The sequence below is a fragment of the Toxorhynchites rutilus genome, chromosome 1, assembly GCF_029784135.1.
Source record: "Toxorhynchites rutilus septentrionalis strain SRP chromosome 1, ASM2978413v1, whole genome shotgun sequence".
In the NCBI taxonomy this organism is placed as follows: domain Eukaryota; kingdom Metazoa; phylum Arthropoda; class Insecta; order Diptera; family Culicidae; genus Toxorhynchites; species Toxorhynchites rutilus.
In genome coordinates this window covers 11,136,934-11,156,047 of record NC_073744.1, presented here as the reverse complement: position 1 = coordinate 11,156,047, position 19,114 = coordinate 11,136,934, and the positions used below count along the sequence as shown (strand labels likewise).

The window sequence follows — 19,114 nt, the reverse complement described above, 5'->3', positions numbered from 1 at the left end:
TGAGAAGAAAAACATGTAAAATAGATTGGACCGGCTTTTATTCTAGTATCCATCGCACGTACTTTTTATCGAAATTCAATCACTCCGGTGGAGATTTATCTGTGGGAAACCTAAGAAGGTAACCGAGAGAATTCTTCTAAAACCAATCGAGCCGGAAATATGTTCCATTATTAATCACGCCTATTCTGTATCGAACTTCAATCGCGACGACGGAGTGTTATTTTTGGAAAACCTGACAAGGTCGCCAAATAAAATACCTCTAGAAACAATCGTCCGGCGATATATTCCATTATTAACTGCGCGTATGCTTTTGACGTAGGACTACGTCTAACCGGAAGATATAGGGGGTGAAATGGAAATCTAAGCACTGAACAAGTAGGAAAAAATGCAAGATTTGGAACGCTTATAATTCGAGCATTTCTCAATAGATCGCAAAGGTTTTTGCATCAATTGATAGGAAATATATCTACGCATCTATCATAACGAATAAAATTTCATTTTTCTTGAGATAAATAATTGAATAATTGTGAAATATCAAGCATTGTCAAAATGCACTATGTGCCCATTTTTGATTGGTCCATTTTGTGCTCCTCAAATCGTACCGACCAAAACGGGCAACCAGAGCAGCAGCGAAATAGAATGAAGCACGATTGGAAAGGAAAAAGAAAAAAATGAACGAAACATTGGTCGCAGTCTCACACATCCGTAATTCTCGAGCCAGCCAGTCAGCATAAAAATCCCCGCTCCGCTGCCGTAACGATCATTCTCATTCAAACCGTACACCACATCGGTTCGCATCACAACACATCAACAAACCAACCCAAGCAGCCATGTCTGGACATGGTAAAGGAGGAAAAGTGAAGGGAAAGGCAAAATCCCGCTCGAACCGTGTTGATCTGGAGTTCCCCGCAAGGGTAGCTAGGCCGAGCGCGTTAGTACCAGTGCACCAGTCCACCTAGCCGGCGTTATATAGTTTCAGCCGCCGAAGTGATCGAGTTAGCTGGCAAAGCTGCTCGCAACGATAAGAAAACCCGCATTCGGAACAGAACACATTCGGTTCGGTGGACATCAAGAGCAGTTGCAGCGAGTGGCGAGTGGCAAACGCAATCGCAAAACGGCATCAGGTAGCAGAAGAAATGTTTGTTCTTTATACAAACTGCTTTGGTGGCAAATCCAGAACAAGGCGGCTTCGAGGTCGTTCGAAATGGTTTTTTTCAAAACCACGAGTACTAAGTTTTCTAAATTGGAACCATTCAATAAAACAATGCGCTTTTCAGGGCCATTAAACCTTCCAAAAAAGAGTTTAGGAAATACAGTTCAATGCTTTCTAAAACATTATCCAAAATAATAATAAAACATAAATTGATTTTTTCATCATTTGTTTGCCAGGATCTGATGAGTATGTGAATTTGGCAGTTGTTCTGAGCTTATTAACTATCAATAAGCTCAGGGACTTTCCTGATTATTCAATTTTCACCAATTCTTAAATTGTTTTCAGGTTGAAAGTACAGTAATTTACAATTAGTTCGACATTTAGCTAATTGGACGGACATGTAATGCGACTTATTTAGTTGGACATTTTTGTAAACATAGAGATCCAAATTATGACCCCACATTGAAAGTCGACACTGTACCACTGTCATCGCAAATGTTCAATTACAGGTTAAAATCGCCTCCAATGCGACACTGAGTGGCGCTTCGGCACGTCGCATTGAATGTAATTTACTGTACAACATGTCACAAAGCTGGATGGGAAGAAATTTTCCAACTGTGAAAGCTGTGGCGAGTGGCAACAAATCGCTAAACAGGAAGGTTTAGCCGAACAAGATGGGGATATCGAGTGATAACAAAACAATAAACTCTTTACATTGAAGATAATTTTGTGATCCTGAAAAGGACCCTTTTTAGCCTGCATGTGAATCCAACGAGCGAACGAATCGTAATGAATGTATTTTTTTGCCATCGCTTCCTTTTAACGCTCATTCGTTGTCTCGTTGGACTCGCCCCTCTGGCTGAGTCTGCCGATTTGTCTCTATCCTGTGAGTGTGTACCGCTAGAGTATAAAACACGCGGACCCCAAAAAAATATCTTATTTTCTTTCAAACCGTAAACCCGTGTGGTTGTACGGCATCGGCATCGTGGACGTAACAAAGGAGGACAAGTTAAGGGAAAGGCAAAGTCTCACTCGAACCGTGCAGGTCTCCAGTTCCCTGTTGGTCGCATTCACTGATTGCTCCGCAAGGGTAACTAGGCCGAACGGATTGGTGCCGGAGCACCAGTATACCTAACAGGGATTATAGAGTTTCGGCCGTCGGAGTGCTCGAGTTGGCTTGCAAAGCTGCTCACGACAATCAGAAAACCCGCATCAAGAACAGAGCAACTTCGGTTCGGCGCTCATCAAGGCAACAATTAGTTTCAGTGAGTGGCAAAGTGTTTCTCCGGCACGTCGCATTAAATGTAATTTACTGAACCACTTGTCCCAAGCTGGATGGGAAGAAATTTTCCAACTGTGAAAGCTGTGGCGAGTGGCAAACGCAATAGCTAAACAGGAAGGTTTAACCGAACAAGATGGGAATATCGAGTGATAACAAAAACACAACACCAAAGGTTCTTTTCAGAACCATCAACATATTCATAAAGAGTAAACAGTAAACTAATCCATTTTTCAGGTAGATAGGTAGGTATTCACGTAGGAGAAGAAAATAAAACAATATATTTAAAATATATATTTAACAAAAGCTGTCCCCTTAGTATAGTCCTACGTCACTCCGGTTATGTCCCCGACATTACCCACCCGTCTTTTTCATATGCCAAAAAAGGAAAACCGGGATAGAGCAGTTATACTGAAGAAGAAAAATGTAAAATGTAATTGGAGTCTACGGTAAAATAAGTCATGAACAAGAGCATATTTTTCATGTTTAACACTTGAGCCACAAACTCAATTCATTCTCTGGATTATTGTTGGTTCGAGTGGTCGATTTTCAGAATAAAACAACTTGATTACTACAACATCATTTATGATTAATCATTAAAAATATCAAAATGAGACTCCAAAACCAAGTTGATAAGAATTGGTTTAGTAATTAAAAGTCAATTGAATAAAGTATTATATTGAGGAAACGGATAGTGAAAGAGCGAGAGAGAGAACTTCCCAGCAAACATTAAATCGTATAATTTTGCACGTGCCAAGTCTTACAAGAAATCCGAATAAATCATAATCGCATATAATATCAATCAAAGTATGTGTCGTGTATATTTGCAATCGCATAAAATGTAAAAACTCGATTTTATATACCATTAACAAATTAAGTCGCAATTCGGTATAATGAACTTCAATTTTATGATGTATATTGTCGTAAAATAGATTTAATCCGCATCATATGCGTATATTACGCTGATGCAGTTTATGTGTCGTATAAGCGTATAATTTAAATCGATTCAGTACTGTAGTAAATCGTGTTGCATGCTGAAGAAAATCATGAAACAGTAATCATATTAGATCCTAATAAAGAACATATTACATCATATTGAAATGTCAATGAAATGCTGATGCACTCGAAAGTTTTAACCGCTGTTGAATTAAATTTCAGATAGCCGCGCGAGATAGCTGGTGGATGATAATCCACACGACCGAAGTTCGAGCCCACATCGCAGCAGTTTTCACCAAACATCAATCTGTGCCATTTTAAACATTCATATTCCACTCCCAACACAAGTCAATCAAACAATTATCATTTCTACAAACATAAATACTCATGTGTAGAAATGGCGATTCGTGAGGCTATAATAAACATTTCACGAAAATATTTTGCGCCATTTGTTTTTTTTCTATGTCTATAATAAATCGTATATGCGTATGGCAAAAGTCGTGTTTGGTGCTTTGACAATTCATGAATATATTCATATTAGATCACAATTCAATTCAACATAATCGCTATTATAGCCGGTCGAAGTTACATATTCATCCAAACAAATTCGGTAAGCATTTGCCATGTATGTATATGGACTCCACTTTTGCATGCATATGCCAACCAAATTTTAGGGCATATGATGTTATATATACGCTTGTTATGCGATTTAATGTTTTCTGGGTTAGCTTAATGGTTTCATTCCCGGCATAATTATGTCGTTTTACCGACGAGGCTGCTTGAAAATGGAATCCACTCGCGTTCATGTGAGCGTTACGTTCGCTTTGTATAACACAAATATCATGCACTCACGCCGTTGCAGTTCACCGGATATACAAATGAAAAGATATGATATGAATGAAAAAACAAAACACACACAAATCAATGGCGAAAGTTAAGCATTTTTATCGCTAGAATCAGTAGCTATTATTTTTCTAGACACAATATTATGCTCGTATGCCGCACTTCATTAGAACACCAACAAACAACAAATCAAAAGGCAACGATGCGCACAATTTTCTCTGAACGAATACATAAACAGAACCAAAAAATTATAGGAGGTTGTGTCCAAGATACGATCGCATTGTTGACGTAGAACTACGCTGTTATTTTATATAAGCCGCTTGTTTATACCTTCGGATATTATTCTATAATACTGTGAAATTTTAGTAACAACTGCTTAGTAGAATAATCTCTGAAATTGTTTTTTCATTGTAGAATCAGTTGACGATAATTGATTGATGATTCATTCTTGCCCTCGCAAAACAATACACTAGCTGATCGTATGTCGCAATTTATTTCATGTCAATGCATCGAAAATTTACCTCGAACGCTATTCCGGTGGCCTTTTTCGCAATTGACATAGTCTCGGCTACAGCCGATTATATACATGTTGCACCAGCACCATTATTCCACATCACATAACTACATCAATATATCTTTGGCACCACATGGAAACAACAACAATGACAACTCTTGCAAGTATCAAATATCATGCCACATGTTATTCAGTATTGCCTCAAAGGAATCGCACCTCTAGGCATCGTTCGTACAACGTAAACCAAGCGCCAAACAAGCGTTCACCATAGCATGCATACATACATTGGTGGCTTGAAACTACTAGGAATATAAACACTTCTCATCATTTTGCGCTATCCTCAAAAGAAACTTTTCTGTTAATATTACTGGCCTCGAAAAAAGTTGCATTACTTTATCATGCTCGAGAGAAGTGCAGCTGTCACCCTTAGTGGAGGAAGTTTTGCTACTGGCAAGCGAAACCTAATCACATACAAAATTCCAGAACGACATTTACTTTCTTGGTAACTAAACAAGCGAAATAAACTCTTTTTGTTAATATAAACAACCTCGAAAACAATAGCAATGCTTCATTATGATCAATATTAGCGCAAATGGATTCCTAGTGGAAGGCAGTTTTGCGACTGGCACGCGAACCCAAATAACTTATAACATTCCAGTAAGACATTCAAGATGCTTGGTATTCCCAAAAATAATTTTTTGGCGCACAACCCTAACGCCTGCTTCGCCATAACGTCAGTTTAATGCATTGAGGCACCAACCAAGCCCTTATGATGACGGAAAACAAACAATGTTAACTGCTTGGAAAAAGACTGAATTATGCCACACAGCTTGTACTCTGATGTAACACCCATCGATGCGTATTCGGTGATGAGTTTATCAAGAGCGACCACCTTCACCACCAGCGGGGGGAGCTTGATTTTGGTTGCTGCCTGGGTAACGGCGTTTACATTTTCGACCGACGCGCCGAAATCGCCTACTTCGCTGTTGTTCGGTGCGGTGTCACACTCGCGAAGGCTCGGTTCAGTGCGAGCGCTTTTCACTGCACCAACACCGCGTGCATCATTAGATGACGCTTACCTCGAAATTTTATTGCCCCTGGCAATGCGGTCGTTTTTTGCAGGGCTCGAGCCTGCCTTCCTCTTCTTCTTGCTCATCGCACACTACGCGAAGCGTCCAATTTATGACGCGGAAAGAAGAACACACGATACGAATAACGCGAAAAACGAACAGAAAAATCAAACGAAGATTTCCAAGTTGGATTACCACTGGTGGGGTTCAATCTTAGATCGAAGCGCAGCGAAAGCAAAGTGAACTGGATTACTCAACAGTCCGATGCCGAATGAAAGTTTGCCTCAACGAAATCCACTGTTTATACTCTAGGCAAGTATTCCCCTTCATTCTTCTTCTTTTCCTTTGTTCACGGAAACTTTAAATCTTACGATTTCCCCTCCGTTGGTCGTCAATAAGTTGCTCGTTATTGATACCTCTGTTCGGGAAAGCACTCAAATGGACAGAACAAATGTATGGGAAAATAGAAACACTTAAAGTTTTCATGAATTTTAACCATTTACTAACCAGGGGATTCTAATGTATGGCATATTAAACAAATCTTACGGAATTTCCGATTCGTTTAGTATGTAAATCGCCAAAATCCGTTCGCGGCAAAAAAAGTTATTAACGTTAACTTTATTTCATAAAAACGTGACCTGTTTTCTGATTTGGAACCCTTAATGAAAGACGTAGTTCTACGTCAAAAAATGGAGTATACCACAACTGTTCAAAACAATGGACGTAGTGGTTCACATCCAACATGGAAAAAACAACATCAGATGGGTCAATCAGAAGAGCTCCCCGGGCAACAGGCGTAAAAACTCATGTGGAAAGTCCAAGGGTGATTTAAACGTTTTCTTAAATGTAAAATACCAATTGCTTTCACATCCCTACCCATCCACCCTAGCGAACGCATTCGTGATCGCATACCCATAATTCCACCGTGTGCTTAGCGATTTGGGTTATTCCAGCTTCATTCCTCCCACCCACCACATGCCATTTTCTTTATCCATCCAGCGCCAACTTCAAAACCGTGTCACACTGCGAACGCACATCTGTATATATATGTGGGAATTCCCTCCGCTGCAAGTTTGTCGTGTTTTTCGCGACATAAGCATCTTATTTGTATATCCTCTCAGCTGCAAATAACGAATCCACTTATTTATTCACAGCCTCACACTCGAGTGGCGTTCTCCTGATGCTGGCCTCAGTTTTAATCGCATCCGTACAGGGAGCATCACAGCTGGTCACAACCATTCCCTGTCGCCATCATCCGTTCCTCCCGCTGCTGATACAACTACTGCTTCCGGTGGTTGTTGCGGTGGTGGGAATAACACCCACGATTCTAATAGGCTGACTGTCGCCACAGCACCTGCAACGATGATGAAGATGTCTCGGTTTGCAGCGATGAACTGTTGGCTGCGATGCCAATGGCCTTTTCGCGGATTCCCGCAACCAAGAAAGTAAACAAACATCACTCGCTTGGAGGATTTCATGTGGGATTGTGGTGCAAGTGCTGGGAAAATGTACATCATCCCAAGCCCAAATGTGCGGATGGTGTGTTCCGAACTGTGAACTGTGTGAGTGACACATTGAAGCATGTTTCGCAGGAGAATAACTATCAAAACCTCAATGTTTAATGTGCAGCACCATAAAAGCGGATGCGAATGTTGCGTCCCCATTCGTAAGGTATTATTTGTTTTACGCACAAAAGATCACCATGATGAGAAAAATTTGAATGCAACAAAAAAGCCCATTTAATTTAGCATGTTGCATCATGAGAAAGCATCCCACAGTATGTGTACAAGAGCTGAAAAAAGACCACTGTAGCGAAATTAGTTTTTCCCTTTGATCTGAACCTACCCCAAATTGTGATACGATGGCGACGATTGAACAGCGAGGGAGGAGCACGAAAGTGCCTCCCTCACATACCCACATACACACCCACACACATCAATGAGAGCACTGTGTGATTTAGCGAACCTCGCGCTCGGGAAAAGCGAAACTACACTAACCAAACAAATATTAGTTTTTCATCTCCTCGCATTCCCTCGCGCACTAGTGAGTAAAGTGAGTAATAAAAGTTTTTCGTACAAAATTTTTCGAAAAATAAACATTGTTTTAATTTATTATATTTCGAAAGCCCCCAGCCCCAGCAGAACACGGTGCGTTCCTCGCGCTCTCACGGAAACTTCCTCCCTCAGCCACCTCAAACCCCCCGGGGGAGGCACAGCGCAACCACACGGCACTTTGTATCCCGTTTTCCTCCATTCAGTGGAGGATGGCGATGTGTGCTTTTTTCGCTCTCCCTTCCAGACGCAGCGGGCCGCCATACTCCAAGCGATGGAAAATTTTCCTCCCAACTCACGTCATGCATCGGTGGAAGCGAAAAACCGCTCATTAAGATATATGAACTCATTAGAGTCTCCAAAAGGCACGGACGTAATTGGAGCTGGTCAATTTAGTGAAGTGGTTGCCGTAGGGAACGCTCGCACTCAGGTAATGTTTTTTTTCTTTTTCTTTTGCTCGGCAGGAAGATTTAAGCATCCTGCGGGGAGGAAAAGTTTCGTGTTTCGTATTATTTCGCTAGCTTTTCCATTAGGGGAAGAGTTTGAAGTAGGCGTTAGGCACTTGTTGAAGATTTTTTTTTGAGCATGTGAGAATGATAGCAGAATTCGTATAGATGATGACATTAATATTTGACAGGTGACTTTAGGGTTTGAAGAATCGTCTGTGAAATAGGTTGTCTCAGACATAAGAGGGATGAGAAATCATTGTCAGATTTCGTTCGTATCTTAAAAATTATAGCTCTCTTAAGGAATTAATGGTTTCTTTTACTTTCCATATTTAAGCGGCATTTAATTCAGTTCCCATAAAAATAGCTCTCATAAGCTCAATAGGCGGAGGATTTTTGCGTCAAGGATAATTCTTACGACTTATACTGGTACATCTGTCACTTTACGGGGAAAGTAGGTAAAGACGGACACTGCGGGTAAGATGGACACTTTTAATATCTCATTAACTAAAATTTTTTGAAATATTTTAGTTATGCAAATACTTTCAATAAAGTGTATCAATACTTTCGAGACACACTGTTGATTTCCAGCGAGCGAATTGTCAAGCTTGTAAACAAAACAAAAATTATCTTCGCGGGTGCACCATTCGATATAATTTTTACTCTGTAGAAAATAGCGAAAAGTTCGTGATTTTTTGTTTTTACGTGTTCCTCCGAAGGGTAAGTGTTTATTTAGTCCATCATTGACTATCCTGTGATAAATCAGAGGTTTTTCAACGCTTATAGGAAGAGCTACGGTCATTCGAAAAAAAAGCTGCCAGTTCGGGTAAGACGGACACATTAAGGTAAGGAAAGACGGACACTAGTATTTTCCTAGGGTATTTAACAAAACTTTTTGGTTTTACTATAAAGATGCCTACAAATTACAAGCGCAAGAGTAACCGGCAGTCATGGACCACTCAGCAATTGGAACAAGCCATTAAGGCTGTAAAAAGTGGATCGCCGGTGAAGACAGCAGCAAGAAGTTACGCAATTCCAAGATCCACACTGATTCGCCACCTCACAAGTCCAACTGTATCAACTCGGCTAGGACCTCTTGATTCCGTATTCAATTCTCAACAAGAAGAGGAACTGGTACAACATCTGTTGGATTTGGAAAAAAGGTTCTATGGAATAACGATGACTAATGTTCGAAAGCTTGCTTTTGATCTGGCCGAAAGAAATGGATTGCCACACCCGTTCAACAAGTCTACCAAGATGGCTGGAAAAGCTTGGCTAAGCAATTTTCTGAAACGAAATCCCAAATTGTCGTTCCGTAAACCTGAAGCTACCTCTGCCGCCCGAGCCAGAGGCTTCAATAAGCCAGCAGTATCTGCGTTTTACGATTTGCTGGAAGAAGCGCTGAAAGATCCCAAATTGACGCCAGATCGTGTTTTGAACGCCGATGAGACTAGTGTTTGTACCGTTAGTATTTGTTTTGGCATTGTAGTTAGTTTAAAAATCAGTTTAATTTTGACGTAAGACTACGTCTTTCATTTCTATACCGGGGTGTAAAATCAAAGTTTCGAAAACGAAAGCGTTACGCCGAAGACCGAGATTTTGAGGGTTAATAGCTCCTAAACAACTGAACGAAATGGTATGATAAACACTTCATTCGAAAGATAAAATGTCTACGCGTTCTATACTTGTTACTTTCTGATCCAAAAACTTGTTTCAATAGTCTTAAATTTGCTTTCAAAATAGGCTATTGAAATCACCAATCGGTATATAAGCGAGCGCCGCTCGGAAATCCACTCAGTTCTAATTGAACAGCGATTGGAGCATGCTGTCGCTGTTGTGGTGAAGCTAACTTCGTTTATCATGAAAGCGCTGATGAACGGTGTTACCAAGAATCCGTTTGTGCACCTTAGGCCAGAAAGGAATCCATCAGGAGGAGAGTGATGCCACTGAAAAGGCGACCAAGAAAGTACCAGTATCGAAAATTGGTTCCGCTTGATGCATCGGAGCAGCCACCACACACACACAAATACACGCGCGCAACTCTTTTCGTTTGCTGGTTATCGAGCAGAATCCAGAAAGATGTGATCGTTGCTGCAAAATAATCTGCCAGTTCCCCTTGGAATTGGAAATTACATTCAGGCGCCTGCTATGCAAATGAAACACAAATTTGTGCATTACTCGAGAATTAATCAAGCAAAGGAAACCAAATTAGGCATATGGAGGTTTAAGGGTGCAATAAATGTTTCTATGGTGGTTAGACTATCCCCCCCCCCTCTTTAAGGGGCGGCTTCCATACAAATGAAACTCAATTTTCAGCATAACTCGAGAATTAATCAAGAAAATGAAACCAAATTTGCCATGCGAATGTTTTAGGGGACACGAAACGTTTTCATGGTGAATAGATACTCCTCCGCTCTCTCTGAGAGGGGGGGGGATGCCATACAAATGAAACTCAAATTTCTGCATTACTCGAGAATTAATCAAGCAAATGGAACCAAATTTGGCATGTGGAGGTTTTAGGGTGTGTCTGCAGCAGAATCTCGAAATCTATTATGTGAATTGCTGTTACCATTTACCTTGAACATTTGAATTACTTTTGCTATAAAATCATATGAATTATTTCAGAATTATATTAGGTATTACACCCACTGACATTTGACAGTCAGCAGGAAATGAAATTCTCTACAAATACTATCATATAATATAACAGTATAAAGGATGATTAGTAGAAGAATGTAGTTCAGTTGGAATAAAGCTATTGAAAGTTACACATCTCGTTCACGGTCTCGTAAGCAGTCTCCGAAGAGGTCTTTTTTTTAGAGTGGTTCGACATAACCGCAAAATTCCTAGTACTTTTATCGGGTAATTCGAGTGAGAGCCCCTCGAACGAGATCGCGTCTTGGACAGGGTGCAAAAAATGTTTTTACGGTGGTTGGCACTCCACCCCCCTCTCTAAGGGGGAGCTGCCATACGAATAAAACTCAAATTTGTACATTACCCCAGAATTAATCAAGCAAATGGAACCAACTTTTGCATGTGGAGGTTTTAGGGTGCAATAAACGATTCTATGATGGTTAGACACTCCACCCCCCCCCCCTCTCTAAGGGAGGGCTACCATACGAATGAAACACAAATTTCTGCATCACTCGAGTACTAATAAAGCAAACGAAACCAAATTTGACATATAGAGGTTTTAGGGTGCTATAAATGATTCTATGGTGGTTAGATACTCCTCCCCCTCTCTCAGGTGGGGCTGCCATACTAAATTAAACGGGGTCGATTAGAAGATCAATCAATGAACAGTTCTGCGATTGGACGCATGAACTTGCTCATAGTAAGAAAACATGAATGTTTGAAGGTATTGATAACAAAAAAAACAAATTTTGGGCGGGACGAAGTTTGCCGGGTCAGCTAGTGATTTATATAGCAGAACAACGTTTGCCGAGTCAGCTAATTAAATTATAGAGTAACGCCCCATTTTGCACTTTAATCAGAGTAACAATTAAAGAGACAAGAGTCTCAAGTTGCTCATTAAAATTGAATAAAATAAAATGAAAAATGTGGAATGTGGACGAGTGAAGACGCACGGAATAGTGTAAAACATAGGCCAATCACACAGATGGAATTATTCAATGGCAAAATCTTGTTGTTTATAAATATTGTTCTATCACCAGATCTTCTAATGAGGGAAACCAGTCTATTTATTTCATCAAAATAATGCTCTTTCTGAACATGATAAAAAGATTGAATTTTTTTAAGAGATTCTACAATAAAACATTGCCTCAAATGTTTAACTGTTTGCAATACTCTATTGAATTTTTGTTCGATTTTTCGTGACTAAAACAGGGATCCTCTCTAGGGAAATCATGAGCTGATCTGTTTATTCCTCATGTTGATTCAAAGCATCGATATATGTTTTGTTCTCGTTTGAAATGTTTTACGGCGCCACCGAAATTGTCTAAACAAGGGGACCTTCAAACTAAACTCAAACAAACATGATTTGAGACGGCGCCAGTGGTTGTGTGGTTAGCGTAACAGCCTCACAATCCGATCGGCCTGGGTTCAATCCCAGCTGGCGTCGTTGGGATTTTCTGAGGCGAAAAATCTCTGGTTACGTCTTCCTTCGGAGTGGAAGTAAAAGAAGTTGGCCCGGCTCATGAGTTGTTGAGTCTGATAGGTAGGAACAGGTGGAGTCGCCTCCCTGATGTCGGTGATTGGCACTGAAGTGGCGGAAATAGGCCGACGAAAAATAAGCGAAGATAAAAAAAAAAAAAACAAAAAAACATGATTTGACTTCTCTCACTTCTTAACTAGGCGAACCTAGCCAGAATTTTCACCTGCCCCCGGGCTTCTGAATGCCAAAGGGGGACTAGGCTCTGCGGAATGCACGTATCTGCATGCTCGTGCTGTTTTAGTCCTGACCGAGGAATTGTCGGACAATCGCGCAGGTGCTAAGGATGACCGACTTTTGGATGCCGGCCAATTCCTTCTCGATGTTCAACACCTTTAGCGCTTCCAGAAGTGTCTTCGGGATAATTCCAGTTCCAGAGAGAACGACTGGAACAATTCTTGGGACCTCCCTTAGCCCCCACAGTTCCTTGAGCTCCACGGCCAATGGTCGGTACTTGCAGATTTTGCGACCGTGGGTCTCCTCCAGATTCTGGTTCAGTGGAATAGCGACATCGATGATGGTGACTTTGCGGTCGCTCTTGTCGTAAACCATTATATCTGGGCGGTTGTGGTGGATCGAGAGGTCGGTCAGAACAGTGCGATCCCAGTACAGCTTGAAACGGTCATTTTCCAGGACAGGTGCAGGCAGGTACCGGTAGTTTGGTACGTTGTCTTCCAGTAGAGCACATTGGAGCGCCAGTTGTCGATGAACAATACGGGCCACGTTGTTGTGGCGCTCGGTGTAGGCTGCGTTGGCCAAAACGGGACAGCCTCCCATAATGTGTTCTATGTTTTCACCTGGTTGATGGCACATCCGGCAAATGTCATCAACGTCTTGATGCCAGACGTACCGCCTGCAGTTTCTCGTCGGCATTATCCTGTCCTGGATGGCTATCATGTCGGCTTCTACTACTGAAGAGAGTTCACCACGCGTTAGCCACAGATTAGATGCGGCCTTGTCGACGTGTGGCCGATCCAGTTGATGGGGGTGGGCACCATGCACTGCCTTCTGCTTCCAAGCTGCAATCTTCTCCTCCACTGTCTGCAGATTGCAGTTGAGTTGGTACTCCGCTTGCGCCAAGTGCAGAGCGCTGTATCCTCTGTTGGCGGCGCAGACAGCCCGGTATAGCGCGTTTTGGTTGGCGCGTTCTGCGAAGTACTCGCGCAGTTGTCGTACCTGGGCAACACACAGTGCAGAAATGTCGACGATTCCAAGTCCCCCTTCTTTGCGTGGTAGTGAAACTCTCTCCAGTGCCGATTGAGGATGGTGCATTCCGGCCTCTTTGAATGCTTTCCTCATCCTCCTCTCAAGGTCCTCTAGGTTAGTTTTGCTCCATTTGACTACACCAAAACTGAAGGTCAGCAGGGGAACCGCGAATGTGTTGATCGCGCGTACCTTGTTCCCCGCGTTGAGGAAAGTCCTCAGGACACAGTTCACTCGACTCAAGAACTTGTCTCGCAGCTCCGTCTTGATGTCGGAGTGGCGAATCCCGGTGAGCTGTCGGAATCCAAGATATTTATAGGATTCGCCACGAACCATGTCTCTTATGAACTCGCCGTCATAGACCTCGTAACCTCCGGATTCGGTAAGCTGCCCTTTCAGCAGATGGACACAGCGGCACTTGTCGAGGCCGAACTCCATGCAGATGTCCCTGCTTATGTCTTCGACAACCCGGATAGCTACACCTAGACGCTGACGTGAATCAGCGTAGACCTTGAGATCATCCATGTAGAAGGTATGGGTCACTTCTTCGTGGGCGCCGTCGCCATACCTTATTTTATAGCCATGACCGTTTCTATTGAGCGTCCTACTGAGGGGGTTCAGTGCCAGACAAAACCAAAGCGGGCTGAAAGAGTCGCCTTGGAATATCCCCCTCTTTATCTGCAGCGTTCTAGACTGCAACACATTTTCCCCATCACTGAGGTGCAGAGACGTACTCCACTGCCTCATCGCATGCTGCAGGAACCTAACGACGACGGGATCAATTTTGTAGAGCTCCAATACCCGGACGAGAAACGAGTGAGGTATGGAGTCATAAGCCTTCCTGTAATCGATATAGGCCATGCTTAGGTTCCGCTGGTTATAAACCGCCTGGCCGACTATGGCTGCGTCGATGATGGCCTGGTCTTTGCAGCCATGCGTATTTTTCCTGCATCCTTTCTGCTCTTCTGCGATGATGTGATGCTGTTCGCAGTGAGCAGAAACTTTGGCGGTAATTATGCTGCTCAGTATTTTGTACAGACTCGATAGGCACATTATCGGTCTGTACTTTGATGGGTTCAATGTGTTGCTGTCTTTCGGGAGGAGGAAGGTGACGCCGCGGGTGGCGAATTCAGGAAGGTTGTGTGGGTCACGTAGCACCTTGTTGAAGCACTCAGCTATCTTTGGATGTGCGACGGTCAGCTTCTTGTGCCAAAAGTTCTGGACACAAAAGTTCTGGACATGATTCGAATTTATTTGCGTCTAATTTTAGCAGGTAAAGATGGGCAGTTTGAAACAACTTGAAAAGCACATGAAAACAGGTAAGTCCTATTCTATTATCAAGTTTCCATTCGTGCACCCAGTTGACAATTCTCTCCAACGATTGTGACATCGTTTGAATAAATTCAACAGTCTTAAATAAAAACTATCCTCACCGAACGATATAATCATTAATCAAAAGGTAACTTTCATTAGCACCTTTCAATGACGTACATTCTGAGAAAAGCAGTAAGAAGCGTATTGGAACAGCTTCAACCGATGCGTTGAGTGCTAGAGCAAACATTTCAATCACTATCTAATCGATGTAAAAGGTGTATTGAAGCTGGAACCTTATTGAACGCACTTCCCATAATCACCCGTGTAATTAAAAAGTAATATATTATTCAGATGAAAGTTATTGGGAGCAAAATGCGTCTCACGAGTGAATTAATTGACAAAAGAAGTGTTGACTTGGGGTCGTGAAAGAAAACCCACAGTTTTTGTATATTAATCAGTACGAAAGTCCAAGTGATAAATCCTCAAACACGCCCCCCCTGCAGAAGCAAACACACCAGTCACTCCGACCAATTCAATTTGCTCCTTTCCGCCTCCCGAATGTGTATTTGTTATGCGTAACATGATTGCCCTTATGTAACAGTCCTTATTCATAATTTCCATGTGAATAAACAAAACTCGCTGAACAGAAAGTGGAGTGGAGTGGAGTTGAGGCATTTTATTTTCACGCTTGTCGACTCCACGGTTTTTTCAATTGCGTTCGCTGGTCGCCTCGCTCTCAGCGCGATGCTTTTTTCCCTATCACCTCATGTCCCCTCCCCCTCGTTAAGCTGATCTACTCCCGCGTTTACATCCTTTATCACCATAATTACGTGCGGGAGGAGCTTCTGTAGCAGTTTATTGTCTTTACGCTGGCTGGCGTAGCGAATGCGAGTGGCGTTATTAAATTAATGCAAATCGGCTGCAACTTGAGTACTTTTACGATGTATCCACGCGATCATCATCAGCAGACTACTTTGCGTTTATCCCCCTCCAGAACAAGAAACCGCAATAACGAGGTGTGAAATTGATGTCGGTTTTAATTATGCATAATCAATCGGACGAATTAAATTTGTGCTGTTTGTGTATATATTACACTTCGCATCTTTCGCAGGCTTGCTGGCAATTACTGTATACGTTTCCCATGGAGAGAGATTGAACGCTGATGATGCCACAATATGACGAAACACCGATCCTGGTATGCACAAATTACGCAACTATTTTTATTTGTTTATCCCGGTCTGGCGGTTAAAAATGAGAACGAGAATTTATTATAGAATTTATATTGACATTTTATTATTTGAAAAACGGCAGCTCACGATTTTTTGCCTTCGAAGTGGTTACCCACATCCACATTAAAATTCTTCTCGGTGTCAATTGTTAATTAATTTAATTGCTGAATGTTGAACAATGTAAAGCTATATCAAAATCACGTTTTACGTCAAACAGATTGGAAGAAACGCAATGTAGAATGAGAATTCATGCGTGTAAAAGCAATATGCATCTTCCATTCACTAACTGTATGTATCACCGAACCGAGAACACATTCCTTATAAGCGACACGTGAATCCCCTGCTCCCCTATTACCCTTCTCCACGAGTGTCGCATCTTTCCTCTTTATCTTTCAATAGCTCCCAGTTGGTAACGGTGTCACAGTTTCAAACTTCTTAACCCCGAAGAACTTTTCCTTAACTTAAGATAAAGGAGATTCCGCGAAAGGACCAGATTCACGTGACCTCGTGGGATATCACTATCAGCGTCTTTGATTGGCTCCCCCCAAATTAGATTCAAATCGGAAGCAATAAATCAATTTTCCCGCCGCACGTCAAAATCTGTGTAACCTAGGCTATCAATTCCTAGTACCAAGTCGATTCAATGCGCGACGAAAATTACAATGTTATCGCACCAACAGCTAATCTATTGGCTCATTTCAGTGACAAACGAGCAATTTAGATAAAACAATATGCCCTTGCGCTAAGGCTAGCGCGTGGCGCACATTCGCGATGATCACGATGGGAAATCTAGATTACACACGTAAACATTGAACACACACACACACACACAATCCGATATCAGTTGCTGGATTGTGATAAGTTCGCTGCAAACAACGGTCACCCTCGTCACCCAAAACATCTTTTTTTTTCCCACACACCCCCAAACGCATCATTCATCTGCCGTTGAGCGAATAAAAATACTATATTCGCTCAGATAACGGTGTGCAGTGTGAATGATAAACAAGTGGGACCGCCTCTCTGAGAGGTATCCACTCTTTATCGGAGCGGGAGCGAATGTAAACAAATCTCTTTGGCACCGCGAGTACCAAAATCGGCACGGGAAAGTCTTGAAGTGGTGATTGTTTCGAATTATGACGTAAGAGGGAACCTCGATATAACCAAGGCGCGTAGAAGTATATCCTAAGGTGGGCCAACTTGCTAAAACCACTCTTCAGCCATCTTGGAAGTCTACTGTGTTTTGTTTGTAAACAAAACACAATACGCTAGTGCCGAAGCTCGTTCCTGATCAGTCTGTCTCTTTCACGCTTCAAGCAAATAATTCCCCTTCTGCTTTCTTCCGTACTGTTTTCATATACCGCTCCCCTAACCAACTTAGTGACGAAACGGCCTCACCTAGTACCATAGACCCGTCTTGGATATAACCTGAGAGAGAGGAACCAGCTGAATGACAGATAGTTTGCTTTCTTCTTATTCTTTTTACGCACTATCGCCAAGAAAATTCAAATCGGACAATTTCAATCAAACAAGTTGTTGTCATTCGTTTATAAGAAAAGTGTTCAAACTTGACGTGAAACTTTGTTTGTGAGTACATTTGTGCATTTTTATCTCCGATTTGATGTTTGACGTAGTACTACGTCTAACAGGAATATATGGGGGGGGGCGAAATTGAACACTTACATGATCAGGAAATAAAGTATGTACCAGGTCAACCCACATCATGACTTCCAGCAGCATCGGCTCATTCGAAAAGTTTTTTTTTTGACGTAGGACTACGTCTAACCGGAAGATATAGGGGGTGAAATGGAAATCTAGGCACTGAACAAGTAGGAAAAAATGCAAGATTTGGAACGCTTATAATTCGAGCATTTCTCAATAGATCGCAATGGGTTTGGCATCAATTGATAGGAAATATATCTACGCATCTATCATAATGAATAACATTTCATTTTTCTTGAGATAAATAATTGAATAATTGTGAAATATCAAGCATTGTCAAAATGCACTATGTGCCCATTTTTGATTGGTCCATTTTGTGCTCCTCAAATCGTACCGACCAAAACGGGCAACCAGAGCAGCAGCGAAATAGAATGAAGCACGATTGGAAAGGAAAAAGAAAAAAATGAACGAAACATTGGTCGCAGTCTCACACATCCGTAATTCTCGAGCCAGCCAGTCAGCATAAAAATCCCCGCTCCGCTGCCGTAACGATCATTCTCATTCAAACCGTACACCACATCGGTTCGCATCAAAACACTTCAACAAACCAACCCAAGGCAAAGGAGGAAAAGTGAAGGGAAAGGCAAAATCCCGCTCGAACCGTGTTGATCTGGAGTTCCCCGCAAGGGTAGCTAGGCCGAGCGCGTTAGTACCAGTGCACCAGTCCACCTAGCCGGCGTTATATAGTTTCGGCCGTCGAAGTGATCGAGTTGGCTGGTAAAGCTGCTCGCGACGATAAGAAAACCCGCATTCAGAACAGAACACATTCGGTTCGGTGGACATCAAGACAACAACAGGCAGTTGCAGCGAGTGGCAAACGCAATCGCAAAACGGCAGCTGGTAGCAGAAGAAAAAAGTTTGTTCTTTATACAATCTGCTTTGGTGGCAAATCCAGAATAAGGCGGCATCGAGGGCGTTCGAAATGGTTTTTTTTTCAAAACCACGAGTACTAAGTTTTCTAAAATTCCATAAAACACGGCGCTTATAAGGGCCATTAAATCTTTCAAAAAAGGGTTTACGAAATACAGTTCAATGCTTTCTAAAATAATATCCAAAATAATAATAAAACACAAATTGATTTTTTCATAATTTGTTTGCCAGTATATGATGAGTATGTGAATTTGGCAGTTGTTCTGAGCTTATTTATGGTTGGGAACTTTCCCGATTATTCAATATTCATTAATTT

At 41.9% G+C, this 19,114-nt stretch overlaps 2 protein-coding genes across 5 annotated transcripts in view; both read left to right on the top strand.

Annotated features, from left to right (window-relative positions):
* LOC129766294 (cubilin) overlaps window positions 1-8,231 on the top strand; it is a 174,907-nt gene extending 166,676 nt beyond the window's left edge. For 2 of the 4 annotated variants that reach the window (XR_008741458.1, XR_008741457.1), the window contains exons 9-10: window positions 6,950-7,847; window positions 7,921-8,227. Coding sequence is in view for 1 of the 4 variants with exons in the window: in XM_055766820.1 (XP_055622795.1) it covers window positions 6,950-7,134 (185 nt within the window). In the remaining 3 variants the exon portion in view is untranslated. Of the gene's footprint in view, window positions 1-6,949; window positions 7,863-7,920 lie in introns of those variants that run through there. The other 2 variants (XR_008741459.1, XM_055766820.1) reach the window with 2 other exon arrangements.
* An 873-nt stretch (window positions 8,232-9,104) lies between these two features.
* Window positions 9,105-9,813, top strand: LOC129764580 (uncharacterized). The gene is made up of 2 exons (XM_055763795.1): window positions 9,105-9,137; window positions 9,205-9,813. Exon 2 carries the CDS (start codon window positions 9,205-9,207, stop codon window positions 9,811-9,813), a length of 609 nt encoding a protein of 202 aa, XP_055619770.1. The 5' UTR covers window positions 9,105-9,137.
* Window positions 9,814-19,114: the final 9,301 nt, after the last annotated feature.